The 14,693-nt window shown below is 39.1% G+C and overlaps 1 protein-coding gene across 6 annotated transcripts in view; it reads right to left on the reverse strand.

The window, feature by feature from the left end:
* Nucleotides 1–14,693, reverse strand: part of LOC116393135 (netrin-G1-like) — a 53,675-nt gene that overhangs the window by 9,984 nt on the left and 28,998 nt on the right. For all 6 annotated transcript variants that reach the window (XM_031865180.1, XM_031865176.1, XM_031865178.1 and 3 more), the window contains one exon: nt 2,963–3,135. In XM_031865180.1, the coding sequence (XP_031721040.1) occupies nt 2,963–3,135 (173 nt within the window). The remainder of the gene's footprint in view (nt 1–2,962; nt 3,136–14,693) is intronic.

Here is a 14,693-nt window from a genome sequence, read left to right on the forward strand (position 1 = left end):
CATCACTTCGTTACCAGATTCTGGGCTGTCACAACACTGCTGCAGCAGGAAAAGCACAGATCTTATGCTGCCATTTGCAAGAAAGCAAGCAAATGGCAATTCCTAACCAATAGTTGTTCTGCGTGAGAAATGGAGGGCATGCAACATTGCCCTTTTGAAGCCAAAGCACATTGTACAGTCTGATCAAACTCTCAGCCCCAACCCCTCTAAACCTGCGAACCTGCTTTTGAACACAAGATGAGTTGACGCTTTCTGCAAAGTGGACTGTCAACATAATTCTCAAAGTGATTCCTCTTCTGCTCTCCAGGCTACTTACAGATTTTTCTCCTCCTTCTTTTAGGGAAGCCTTGGATTTGAATCACTCTCAGTCACTCTGCTGCTGACAGCTATGGCCCATAGCAACGCAGGGCTCTATTTTGGGCTCTTAATTTATCAGATGAAGGGTCATGTATGTCCATATATCTGCATATGCAGGGATTTGAATATGTAATAGACCTCGCCCTGTTCCTACCTGTGAGATAAATTAGTTCCATTATTAAAAAGGAAGACTTGATGACAGATGAAAGCTATTAGACCATAATTACATTTTGCACGTTCAGCATATTTGTCTTGATACGAGGCCTGTATGTTTAATATCCTCATAGGAAATATGAGCTTCACATAATGGATAGAGGCATGTTACGGGGCCTGGGCTTTATTTATGAGAGAAATAAGAATAATTCAAGACACACATTTGTTCATTCAACACCTGGGGGACCAATATTGTTACGTCACTTCCATGTGTGACATTATTGCATTTTATGCCACTGCCAAACAAGTGCTAATATTGCTTTTGATATGGCCAGACCTTGGTTTCATCAGTTCAGCGCAGATGCGGCCAAGTATTGGATATTTTAATAACGGCCTGTCAATCTGACAGTGGGCACCAGATTGCAGGGAGACTCATAACACAGGAGAGGTGCAGGGGTAAATCCAGCAATATCTCCTTAGAGTTCACAGACGTTCCCAAGAACAAACTCCCAATCACAATCAAATGTGTTTCACACCCACACAGTTTTGTGCACATGCATTGCATACACAACCACAGACTCATCACATACATAAGACTCATACAAATGACTGTGTGACGCTCTAATTCATCATCAACAAATAAGTGGATCAATATCACATCTCTGTACAAATCTAATCAGAGCACCATGTCTGAGAATTCAAGTCAGACAATCAAACTGAGCATTTGAAAAAAAAAGAACTGCGTTAAATCCCAGCAGACAGCTGCCATGAGAGTTTCTGACTGAAGACTGAATCAGTGTGAACCGAGGACCAGAGGGTTAGATCTTCCTCCATCTGGCCTCGCCTGGCCGTCCACCACCACATCCCTGAGTGGCTGTATTAGATTTATTGAGGCAATGAGCCCCCTGCCTCAGGCCTGGTATTTGATGAATGCGACTCAACTCCCGTCCAAGATTATAATGGGGATAATGCAAAAGGGTACCTTCTGCCCCAAAACTACCATGTGAACAGGCAGAAAAATATCAAGTATTAGGTCACACAAAGTAAATTCAATGCTAATGTATTGGAAGGACGTTATGTTCAATTACTGAATGAAGAAAACACACCATGACTTTTCAATTAAACAAACCTAACATACTCAATGAATGCTCATATCTAAATAACAATATAGATTATTGGTCATCACTGCCTTCCAAAATGACCCATAAGACTGTTCTGAAAATGGCTCTCAACAGCGTTTTCTGATCGGCCACCTATATGGTTCAAGTATAGGTTACATTTACACAACTAAAACTACCTGTTTGATGAAATAATGTGAGCTAAAGGTTCGCTTACAAGCCTTTTCAGGAGCTTTCAACTGTATCTTACCGTCTTACTGAAAACCCTGTGCCTGCTCAAGGATGGGCTTTGAATGTGAGATGAAAGGGGTCAAAAATGATCGAGGAGTCAGTGGACGGCCAGACGGTTGAGCTGAACACGGACACCCTCCAACAGTCACAAGCTGTGCGTTTGTTGCTAGCTAGCTTACAGCTAAGTCTGTATAGTTGGTCCAGTGGTCAAATCCATACAAATGATGCGAGGCAAATATTCATTTCACTGTATGTCTTAACAGAGATCTTGAGAGTAGAATGATGTCCCGTTAGTTCCATCTTTGCTTCTGAGTTAGCAGAGACATAAGGCATACAAGAAACGCATAAGAAAAGAGGGAGTTTGACGTCAAGAGTTTAAACAAATGGCCAAAGTTGTTTTTATGTCTCCGTGCCAACGACAGCTGTGGCCGGAGGCGTTATATTTTTAGGTTGTCCGTCTGTTCCATTCTCGTGAATGAGAATTTAGCACGAACATCCACTTGGACTCAACGATGAACTGATTCAATTTTTTGGGGTTTAAGGTCAAGGTAACATTGACCTCATGTCCATCCCATTTTCGTGAGCGCAACATTTCAGGAATGCCTTGAGGGGTTTCTTCAAATTTGGTACAAACCTCCTCATGAACTGATTCATATTTCCTGGTCAAAGTTCACCTTGACCTCGCAAAACACATTTTTGGACATAATTCAACAATACACAAATGTTTATAAATTGGATAAAATGATGGTTGGAGGAGGCATACAACCGCGAGGCAGTTATTCGAGTTTTACTTTCTGATATACTTTCCAATACAAATTGCACTTCCTTAAGTCCACAATCCAAAAGAAAACATATTTGGGAGTATTTGATGAGAACAACTAAAAAGACATTCAGAGAGGAGCAGACCAGAAGCAAAGAGGTAATATGATAAAGAGGTGCAACAATCTCTCAGGAGCAAAGAGTAAAAGGTACGATGTTTCGTTATTGCATCAGATACCAGTGTCTGCTGTAGCCAGACTGAAAATGGTATGTTTCTACCAGCACCAACAGTCTGTATGGCCACTCTTTATCCTCCAAAACATAAGAAATACTGATATACTTACATATATTTGCCGTTCCTTTGGGTATAGGGAGGTAGGAGCCCACACTCCAGGCTCTTCCGTGGTAGTGCCTCTTACAGCGGCTGCAGTCTGGCCCTGTGGTGTTGTGTTCACACTCACAGCCCAGCTTCCCCTTGTCAAACACACAGCTGTTGGCATGCAGGTTACACTTGCACCTGAGACAAAAAAGATAACAAAAGACAGACGACGTGAATAAGCATCATTCTGCTGCCATTGAATCGATACCCTCTGGACAGAATACACAGAGTCTGCCCTTGCTGCGGCGTGTATTTGTGCTTTTCAAATTTAAATTTAAATCCTGGTGGGTTATCTGACTTGGATCTTGCCTCTACTAAGTTGAATTATTTTCTCCTTTTAAAAAAATAAACAAGGCGTTATTTGTCGTTGCCTCTGTGGAGAGAACAGCGATGCGAATAAGTCACTTTTGTCTCTCTGAGAGCTCAATAAAAGGCACTCTGGAAGATTCGCTAATTGAGCACAAAACGGGGATCTGATAGAGAGATGATGGCACAAAGAGAAGCCGTGTAGCCTGAGAATTCTCTTTTTCTTCTTTTTCTTCAAAGTTACTCTGTTATTTGGCAAGGGAGCCTTCAGGCAGGGAACTCTACCGGTCCACAGAGCTGGTTTATTAGACAGATCTGTGGCAGAGCTGACAGACGCTGCAGACTGGAGAGGAGAGAAAGCATGACGGCTTTCAACACTCAACCTAATCCACCCCCTCTTCTGACCACATGGAACAAGCTAAAAAAAAAAAAAAAACAAGTTTGTTTCAGTCTCACTTGTGTGATTTTAACAACCAGAATGAGCAGGGAGTAAATGATGTGTTCTCAGAACGTAGCCCTTTTTTAATAAATGTAGTGAGTTGTTTAGTCTGTCTCTGAGGCAGAACAGGACGTGTTTGTTTTCACACGAGATATTACAGTTTCATATTCCACGTTTATATGAATAAACTATAAATCTCCCTATTTGATTTTATTCCTAAGAGGGTAAAAGGTTACAACTAGTGACCTCAGGAGAGATTGGGATCTGACACACTACCCGTCTCTAGGGGTTTGTGCGGCTCATGGTTTCACATCATGCCTATGTTTGTTTTTACGAAGCGCTTCCGAGGAAAGATTTCTTCCATTTGAGACTGAGGAGCCGGGTATCTGTTGCATTCCTTCACCAGTGAACATGAGACAGCGAAATGAGGGCAGCAGTCAGAAAGACACCCATTCTAATTGACTTCCTGGCTTTACTTTGACTTCTCACAATAACAATAGATAACTGCGGGAAACGAAGGAAATTGTAGCCTGTTCTGATAAGCAGCAGTAAAACATCGGTAAATAAGGTCTAAATACGGATGTCTGGTAACATCCACTAATTGGTATTAATTAACCCTTTATTTAGCATTTATTAATATCATACACACATACTAAATATGTATGACACAATAATACACTATTGGGTTGTTAAAATGTCTTTATACAATTACTTATTGAAAGGTGCTTTATTAAGGTTTGAATTGTTCACACATATGAATATTAAAATGTATTTGAATGGAAGATATCCTTTTTAACAGCTTACTCCAATTTTAAGGTGTATAGTAAAAATTCATGCACAGATGCAAACATGCATGAACAAATCCTTTGAATGTTAACATTAGTGTTTTAAACAGAGTAGCAATAAGATATTCATACTGTATCAAATTAAAACACTTTCACTGTGTGTTTTTAAAACTTTAAAACTACAATAATTAAACCTACTATTATTCATTAACTGTTTATACATTATTTATGGATATGTAAAGTAAAAATGGTTAGTAAATATATATATTCATTCATCAACAAAAGTTCCCCAAAGAGCACATTAGTAACACCACCATCAATGTATAAAATCCTCACTGCAATTTTACAAAATGATTTTTGAATGTTTTCAACTGCTCAAAGTACTCAAAATACACAAAAACTTACTTGATCATGCAGGAATTCACATAAAACTGAAATGACCATGGGAACCTTTCAGTTTAAACCAGAAAAAAGTAATTGTCATTTCAATTTATCCTCATACAACGGTTCATATGATATCTTGTGAAAAGTTAAAAAGTCATTGTATGTGTGTTTTCCTACAAATGTCAGCAGCATGTGTCAATTGCTGCTTGTTACATGCATACAGTATTTACAAAGTAAATTTCCATCATCACAGGAAACAACTCTGTTCGGTTTAGGCAACAAAACTGAGTTACTTTGAGGAAAAGATCGCTGTTTGGGTTAAAATAACTATGGAAGCGCTGTTGCTGAAGTATGCAAGTTATGAGACAAACAAATCAACGTTGACTTCACACGGGGAACCAACAGCCTTCTCTTGGCTGACAGATCGGTGTTTGTTGGACCTATCTACCTCCCCTTCCGCCTGCCCCGCGTGGGCTTTTGCAGTCTTTATACTTCCTCGTTCATGATTACATGGATAACATGCAACATTATTTCCTAGGATACCTACAAATTATGTCACATTCTTTATTTTGTAGGTATAGCTACGAATGCTGGATGAGATCAGTCTGGCCGTTTGCAGTAACACAGATTTCCACATTTAAACCTTCAATCTATCTGTAAGATAAAGTCATTATCTTTCCTCGGGTTAAGTGCCGTCTCACAACATCAGCAGCCATAATGGATGCTACTGAATACCATCTCACATTCACAGCAACTAAATGCTACTTCCTCTTACCCCGCATTCCCCATAGTCCTTAACTTTTTAATCAATTAAAGATCCTGCTTCATAAAATTAATGACTGAGTGTAGCACTTCTGCCATGCAGACAGCAGCAGCTCCCTCAAGTCAAGAGCGATGAGATTTGACCTTCCACTTAATTAAAAACCAGCTAAATCTGGATCATCGAGCCCAACCGATGCACATAGTTCACTCGGGGGAGCTCTGGGATGCGATGCTTTTGCCGCTGGCATTGTCATATCGAAATCAGAGAGTTTTTCTTTCACCAGTTTGGGCCACGAGAGAGACCCCCTATATGGCCAGATTTTCAACAGGGATCATGAGGAAGACACATTTCCTTACATTTTAATAACCTTTAATTCATTTTACAGCACAATAACAATCGGTGTTATCCATTATCAAGTCAAGTGACCTCCTTAGGAGACACTGGAGATCATCAAGCGTCTTTGTCCCTCCCTCTGCAGTCCTGGGTGAGTAAGAAAATCTATGCATCTTTTTTTGCGGTTTGAATGGAACAAAGCTCTTACGTTAATCAGGGTTGTTTTGGGGCTTCATCGAATTATGATGTGTTGTCATGACCTTCTAATTTCATTAAATTACCTTCTTTGCCCCTGGTGAATAATGTGATACAGACTCGGGACTAAATTGTAGCCTGTGCATGGGCATGCTAAATGTAACAAAGAACAAATCTCTACAGTGAAGGAAAGGTGAGGCGAGCGGCTCGTATGTGTTGATATTCTGGAGTAGACAGCAGCACTGTGTCTGCTGCCTAACCTTGGCTTCTCCTGGCTACTTGGCACTGTGTTGACAGGCTCACTATGTCTAACACAGCTTTTCTTTCTTGTGACAGCCTCTCCTATAGCATCTCTGATTCAAGACAAAAGAGGAGCACAGAACTTGTTAAATGAGAAGAGCTAAAAAGTAGAAGAGCTGAACAGACAGGTTAAGGAAACCTCTCAAATTTTCAAGTTAAATCTTTAATTAAGCAAGAAAATTACATTAAAGCAACTGATTTCGTCATGTGTTTCTGCTGTTGGCCGCCTATTCAGCAATTCAACTATTAAACAGCATTTTTGCCAAGAGTGACAATGTTTGTCACTGTATAGCATATGGCCCTGATGTAACTGTTGAATCCTGTGAAGTGCTTTATATAACTTCCATTTACTGCGTTGCCTCTCAGACAAATAAACGGCGGATAAATGACAGTGAACTTGGTGTCAAGCAATAGAAATGTTTGAATAGGGAGAAATCATGCTTCTAAAAGCCATAATGAGTCTAACTGTCTAAAGAGCAGATAAAGAATGTAGCAGAATTAAAAATACTGTTAAGTGATGCCCTGTGACCTCCAGTAGAGACATTAGTGCTTGCAAATCTGCATGAAAAATATAGACTAATTTGTCTTTGAAACCTATAACGAGGTGGATTGATTTTTAGCAGATACCTAATTAGAGCTCAAGACGGCGTGGGTGTGTACAGACTGTGCTTGATTGACATCTCTCTACCTGATATTTGCAAATGCATTTTTTCACAGAAAACATTTTGACACGTCACAGTAGGAAGTGCTCAGGTGTTAATTGTAAACTCGGATGTTTTAAAGCCTTAAGAATTGCATATTATCTACCTCAAAAACAAATAGTGGTAGCAGCTCCTACAAAAAGTTTTGTGGGGAAAAAAAGAACTTTTCCAAATGCAGACATTACTTATTGATAATTTTATGAAATGGCTTTTTTTTTTTTTTGTATTTTTAGACTGGAAAGTCCCTTTTTTTTTTCCTTTAGAGATTTAACCCATAGCTGCCACTCTGACTGTTAAGACTGACTGAGCAAACCAGTCTTCCTCAGCGCTATACCTCACCTGTTCCCTCTCACAAGTTGCCCATGGTCAGAGCCTTTAATGTGCCTCCATGCTGTATAAATACATACTGAGGTTTGCTGAAACTTTCCTTGACAAGACACTTTGCGACCCTCACATATCCTGCCCGGTGATAGCTCTGACAGATATGGAGAGATCGAGGCTGTTAAGGGGAAACTTTGGGAGTGCTGAAAGTTTTAGATGAATGTCAATGTGTTACCTGGACAAAGCAGAATAACCTGCCAGCACCTTACAGGGAAAGAGAGGCTGTTTAATGTCTTTTACATAAGTGGAAGGAATGCTGTGAGACATGCCAGCTATACAGGGACCAAAATGGGAGAATTTCATTTAAAAAGTTGAGCCTGTTGTCAACATGTCAACCTGTCTCTTACTGTCTTGTAGGAACATTAGGTCAAGCTAAACAAAGATAAAACCGGAATAATTGTTTTTGGAGCAAAAGTAGAAGGATTATCAGTGATTAGCTGCTGTATAATGAACATCCAGAACTCTCAGACGATCTGGGAAGGGAGGCTTAAATTCTTGTTTGCCACTGCCTGTTATTGAATTAAATTTAGCTTTATTCACTGATGCACTCACACTGCACTGTAATTTGTATCTTTCTTTTTAATATGTTTATTCAATTTTTGGTTATTTGTATCCTCTATTTGATTTTGCTCTTTTTAAATCCTGTCTTAATGCATTGCTTACGTCTCATGTGAAGCCCTTTGAATTGCTTTGTGAGTGTACAACTTACAAAAAAAGAACACATTTTGTTCATTTAAAGGCTGTTGCCAGTGTTTTTTTGTCTCAATATATACCTGTAGGCAAACAAATTAAAATATTCAGTATTTTTACAAAACATTTTAATTGTGTGGTTAAGGCTTAAGTGTGGATAGGGTTTTGAAACAGCATTTAGACCTTAATGTTGGTGAACGACATTTACCGAGAATACAATATAACAGTTATCTGAATGAATGGAATATGAATGTTGGAGGGACTTGAACTCATGACCTCAGTATTTCTAAAATCTTATCGTTGAAAGGTGCAAAAGTATACAAATACACTGGATGCTTTCATGTGGGAACACCTGTTGAATGGTATCTTGTTTGCTAACCTGTGTTTACTCTTGTAAAAATCAAATCATTCATGTGTATTCAAATGAATAATACAGCTTGCATAATGTGATCTAAAAATAAATATGGAGTGAACACATTTTTTATAAAAATGGCCCTAAAGGTAAAAAGGGATTTTTGCTGTAGTGTGAAACCTAACTTGATTTCAATTTTTAGGTTAATTATGGTGAATTAAATGCATTATCCTGTTTAATCAACCAGTGTAAGGCCGAAGCTTAAGTGTTTACATCCAGACTGCCTTTAGAAAACTCCATAGCATACTGTACAGTTGCAGGGACAGGGAAAACAATAATTTGGGCAAGAACAAGGCAAATCCAGCTAACATAATGAGTTTGACATTGTTACTTTACATTAACTCCTTTTAAATTTCCGATGGCATTGAACTCTTCCACAAGGAGACGATGGGAGTCACAGAGTCACCTCATTACACCAGGCTGTGTCACCGTGAAATTGAAGAGTCCGATTGGGCTTGTTTTCGTCGCTCTGTGCGGTGGCCAATTTTGTCATTCTTCGGGGTGTAATGTAATACATCTCAAGCAAATTGTTTGCGTCCCCCGTCGAAATGTAAAGTAGCCATGCCAGGGCTCTCCAAATTGTTGGAGAAATATTAGGAATGGATCACAAGTTAATTCCCCCTGCTTCAATTTTCTGCCAAGGCGAAATGAAATTCGAATTTACGTGGCTTGGGCTACTGCCACTGAAAGCCTGTGATTTGTTTCAATGACAGGGCCTATTATTGAGGTTGTGCATTGATGTAGACATACAGTATGGTAATGTCTACCCACCTCAGCCCTAGGAGGGCCATCTCATTCATGTGATGTAAGCCACTGAGACAAGGAGGAAGCCATGAAGAAATCAGCAATGGAAAGACATATTAATATGGAAATCAGAGGCTGTGTGTGTGTGTGTGGGTGTGTGTGTGTGTGTGTGTGTGTGTGTGTGAGAGAGAGCATAGAAGCATGCAAGGGCTGTAAAGTGCATGCATTCGCCTACTATAGTGTGAAGGTTGAAAGTACAAATAGAAAAAAATCTGCTCTTAGAAAAGTATTGTTGATACTTGAATGTAATGAGAAAAAAAAACATGCTTTGGCCTTCAATTATTCAAGTCAGAGCACACGCACCTGTAAACATGTAAACATACACAGTTTGAACGTATGAAGCCACAACAACCTTGTCTGTTCCTCTACTAGTCAAGCTTGATCATACATAGTATAGCAAAAGGACATGTTGATGATTTTACTATTCATGGCTGCTGGCCCACCAGAGACGGCTTATGTTGATGTACTTTCTCTCCATATATTATTTACAAAGAAAGCCTGGGCCTTAATGAGCACTAATTAAACACTGGAGACGGGGAGATGACTGGCAGAAAACATCGCAGCATGTGACAGACATCTGGTGGAAGATAAGTGAGTAGCCGTTGGCAGAGCCGGGGTAGAGCCTTACGGTGGTAGTGGAGTAACGCTGGGGGTCGTGTGAACCTGCATTTGAACCCGACTCTCAAACTCTGTCAATCAAGCTGAATACAGCTGTCATGGTTCACAGGGCGTGGAGGATTGATGGTGTGTGTGTGTGTGTGTTTACTGTATGTGAGAGGCTTGATACGAGTCAGTGAGTTTGTGTGTGCATGTAGGTGTTTGTGCAGTTTGCGTTGGCTGGTGGGGTTCTGTGAAGGGCAAGACTGCAATGTAGTCATTTAATGAAAGATTCAAGTCGAGGACAAAAATAACAAAAGAGTGTTCTGTGTTTGATAGGCTTGACTTGATGTTGACATTTGGCTGTCAGCCATATAAGTGTATCTGTTCCTAACTAGTATTTTTAATTTCAACTGCTGAATGATGGGACAATTTAAGATGTCCTCTTCAGTTATTAATTATTTTGGATCTCTGCTCTTATTGGCAGGACTGACAGGGCGCTAGAAAAATACTATCTGAGTGGATTTGTTAGTTGGCTAGCTTATCAAATTACTTCACCAACTAACATGATCAATAATACTAATGTATTATGACAAACAGTGATAAGTTAATCAACAATAAATGATGTAACGGTACAAAGCAAAACTATTGCTTTCTACTAGCCAAGAGCAGTCAACTAGCTAACTATAACCTAAGCTAACGTTAGCGAGCTGTGACTTAGCTACGCAGCGTGGATCTGCCATTGGTTGCTTTGTAACGTTGGCTGATGAAGTAATTTTTAAACGACAAGCTAGGTTAATATGGATCCAATGGCCTAAAATACAATATAGAAACATTACAGATGGTGGCGTTATTCTAACTATATTATTGTAATGGCATGTCACTGCTAGATGGCACCTACTTACAGCGAGCATGGGCAACAAAATGCTGACTGCAGTTCACTTAATGGCCACCAGTTTCATTAAAATAATGATTTTCAGAAAATTCCACATAGTGCCTTTAACAACGCAATTACATTTTCTGTTACTCTTATCTCACTAAAACATCATCTAAAAGCTGTTTGAAAGGCTAGAACTCGTGTAGAGAAACACTGAATCATTTAAAATATCAATTAGAGACATTTAGTTTGAAATCAATTTAATTTGAAAAATATTAAAGAAACTTTAAAAATCATGCATGCAGATTTGTAAAATGTAAACTCCAGTTTTTATAATTTTTTTTCTCTGAATTTTTTTATGGTGTAACTCAAGAGGACTACATTCAATTTATTTTCGTCACCTGTAGAGGTTGATAAGCTTTTTACCCATTAAGCTCATTACTGTACTGTACTACTCAACAATGTAGTGATAACTGTCTGGGCATGATTTAAATGCAAATAGTGGATGAACAATTGAACTTTGGTAGTGGGTGATTCCAATAAACAGCACACTTAAACACAGTCTTCATGAGACAGAAAAGATGAGGCATCCATCTGAGGTTGCAAATATTCCAAAAAGGAGAGAAACAGACATTACTCAAAGATAAGGGTGGATTTGGGAAAACAGTGTGAAAGTACTAAAGGAGAAAAAAAGTATTAAAAATAACCACATTGTGCAACTGCGGATGCTCTGCTGTCTTTGCATCAGTATACTTTGCAACAGTCAAGAATTATGAAATCATTTGTTTACCCCCACTGAGCGAAAAATCAAAGACTCATCATACTGCTCAACATCATCCTTTACGCAAACACTCCAGAGGAATATCGATTTCTTTCCTTCAGCTGAATCCTGTCCTACCTTATGCATTTACAAGCTAGAGAAAGAAAGAGGGAGAGAGACACACAAACTTAGTAAGGAAGGCTACATCTTCAGGTTAGAAGATAAATGAGGGAGGGGAATGTCTTGGCACATTAGAGTAGTCGATATGGTGCAATATCATGACACTTTTTCTTGAATTTCCATACAGTATGCGGCCGCTTCAAGGCATATTGTAGATATCTTCCTGGTTTGGATTTTCTATGTGGGGTTTGAAGCCCGTCCTCTGAATGCTCTGTGGAGGAGCTACATTTAGCTCTTTTTTTAAGTGCACGATACAGTTGAAATGTGAGATTCTCTACTTTCATGAGCTCAGGATTCCCACCGGGAAGAGGAGGATACAGAGTTTGTCTATAGCTCGAGGGGAACATTGGGGAGCATATAATATCAGTAAAATGTTTCATATCTCATCTAAAACTACTACTCTTTTGTATTTGAATTGCCTTTGATTAACTCATGTATACCTCAGAGGGATATGATTCAAGATCTATGTTTTGTCTTTGAAATTAGCTTTTGTTAATATTTGTCAGCAGAAAGTCCGAAGGGAATAAATCATCTCTTTTTTTAATATTTCACAATTTATATATACATACACACACATACATAGATAGTGTAGTGACATGTGGCCCTCTTGAAAAGTGAGGTAGGAAAGAAAATCGAGAGTAACGGTTTGGATAAAATAGAGAATGACAAAGGGGGATGAGAGAAATAGCACATTAGCACTTATGGATTAGCTGCCTCTCATTCCCAGGCCCCGCTGCAGCCCTGCAGATGTGCAGCTCTGACCGTGCAGCCAGCCGGTAGCGGTCATGTCTTAATTAACAAGTAGACATCTGATCAATAAGTGAGGAACGATGGAGAGGGAGACGTGAAAGGTGGAACAGCCTGCACGGTTCAAGGTTTTTGTTTTCCGTTGATGTGGAATAACTTTAGAAATCAATAGCACGGCTACCCCCGCCACACACTACCTTCTACTCAGGAGAGGTAAAAAATAATCCCCCTTCTGCCTTTTCTTCATGTCTTCTTTTACTCATAACTACAAGATTTTTCACAGTATTTTTGGTGCAATGTGATACTGAGCCTTGTAAAGACAGCTTTACAAACCAGTGCTCTGTTACAATTCTTAGATTATTAAAAAAGAAATCTACTCTGGTTCTTTCATGTTGTAATGTGTGGCATCTCAAGCTTCGCGGGATTTATTTCGGAATGAAATGTTGTTTACTTTTATTGGCATGCCTGCTTCGCTTTAACTTGCTCTGGCACTGAAGTTTGGGAGTTCATTATGTTTCTTGCAATGGCTTTCGAGAGCATACAGGTAACAAGCCTCATTCATTAAAGACATTGTACGCACACATGAACCATGTTGATGATGCCTTTTTATTTACTTCCACACATTTAAGGTGGATACACTGCGTTACCACCATAGTAAATTGTTCCTGTAGTATCTGAGCTTGTTATCTACAGTATGGTTAAGGTAGGGAAAGATTGAGATGAAGGTGAAGCTGGATATATTGTTGATTGAAGAGTTTAATTGGAGTTTATATAGTTCAGGGTGGGCTTTGTCCTTACTGATAGCACTATCAGAACACTAGGCGGATATGACATACGTGATGACTCATCATGCAACTCTATTGTAGCTGGTATTTAAAGATGACAAAAAATGTAAAACCTTAAGAAAGTAATTGACAAATTGATCCGCAAAAATTCGTTGTTTCTAATAACTACATTTTAAGGCACTCGTTTTTCTTCTATAATTTCCCCAAACTAAATGACTTGTGACAAATATTTATATTATCTTTTACATTTTTCTTTTTCTGTATATAAGTGTGAAATGACAAAAAACAATTCAGAAATCATTGTGGAAATATAATTTGACATTTCCAAAGCATGGCGGTATCAACTTATTCAGAGCTGTGACATTCATGAGCATATCCACCGGTTACCTGACTCTGCACACATTCAGCAGTGTATGAGTGTAATTTAATCAGTGTTTGTAGAGTATTCTGGGAATTCTCGGACAGGATGGCCATTCTGTGATAAGGCTTTCACATTTGGTTGTAGCCAGGAGGCTGCCGAGTCTGGTGGGAACTATAATAAGTCTCTCTCCACCCGTCTCTATCACCCTCTTTCAAGTGAGTTACTGATCCACCTCTGGACAGAAATCGTATGTTTATTTTATTTTCTTTCTCACTGCAAACTTTTTTGTGGAAAATTGAATTTGATGCCCAGGGGCAGGATGGAAAATTGGGCAAAATAGCTTATTTTCCTTCCATCCAACCTTTTACTCTTTCTAATGAATGGCAAAATAAGATATCTGTGGGAGGTGCTATTCTGTGCTTGAAAGCGAGCCTTGCAATGCAGAACTCATCAATTCATGTTTACAGTGTGAGTTTGAATATTGAATAGTGTGTCTGACTGCAGAACACGTACCTATATCTCTCTGATAGGGTGGAATTGCGAGTATCACTCTTCACCATTATGTAAAACCTGTGGCATGTGATCAAAGAAATCAAACATCATGAAGTGTTTTCAGATTTTACGACAGCTCATGTTCAGTGACTGATTTGTTCGAACCAGCAGTCAAAGATCATTAAAACATACCAGAGATGTCTGAAAGTGTGTGTTATTTAAAGCATAAACTGTAGCTTGCTCAAAAAGGAAACCTCATAGATACAACCACAAAGCCCCTCATTATTAAACAGGGCAAGGCTAAATTTGGAACCACAGCCTGGCAATTCTGAAAGTCTCCACGTTTCACTGATGTGTCTCTGATGATTACCATTTAATCAGCTGCAAATGCTCTTAATTACAAG

This window comes from Anarrhichthys ocellatus, unplaced genomic scaffold (genome assembly GCF_004355925.1).
Source record: "Anarrhichthys ocellatus isolate YVR2014 unplaced genomic scaffold, GSC_Weel_1.0 scaffold32, whole genome shotgun sequence".
Taxonomy (NCBI): Eukaryota; Metazoa; Chordata; class Actinopteri; order Perciformes; family Anarhichadidae; genus Anarrhichthys; species Anarrhichthys ocellatus.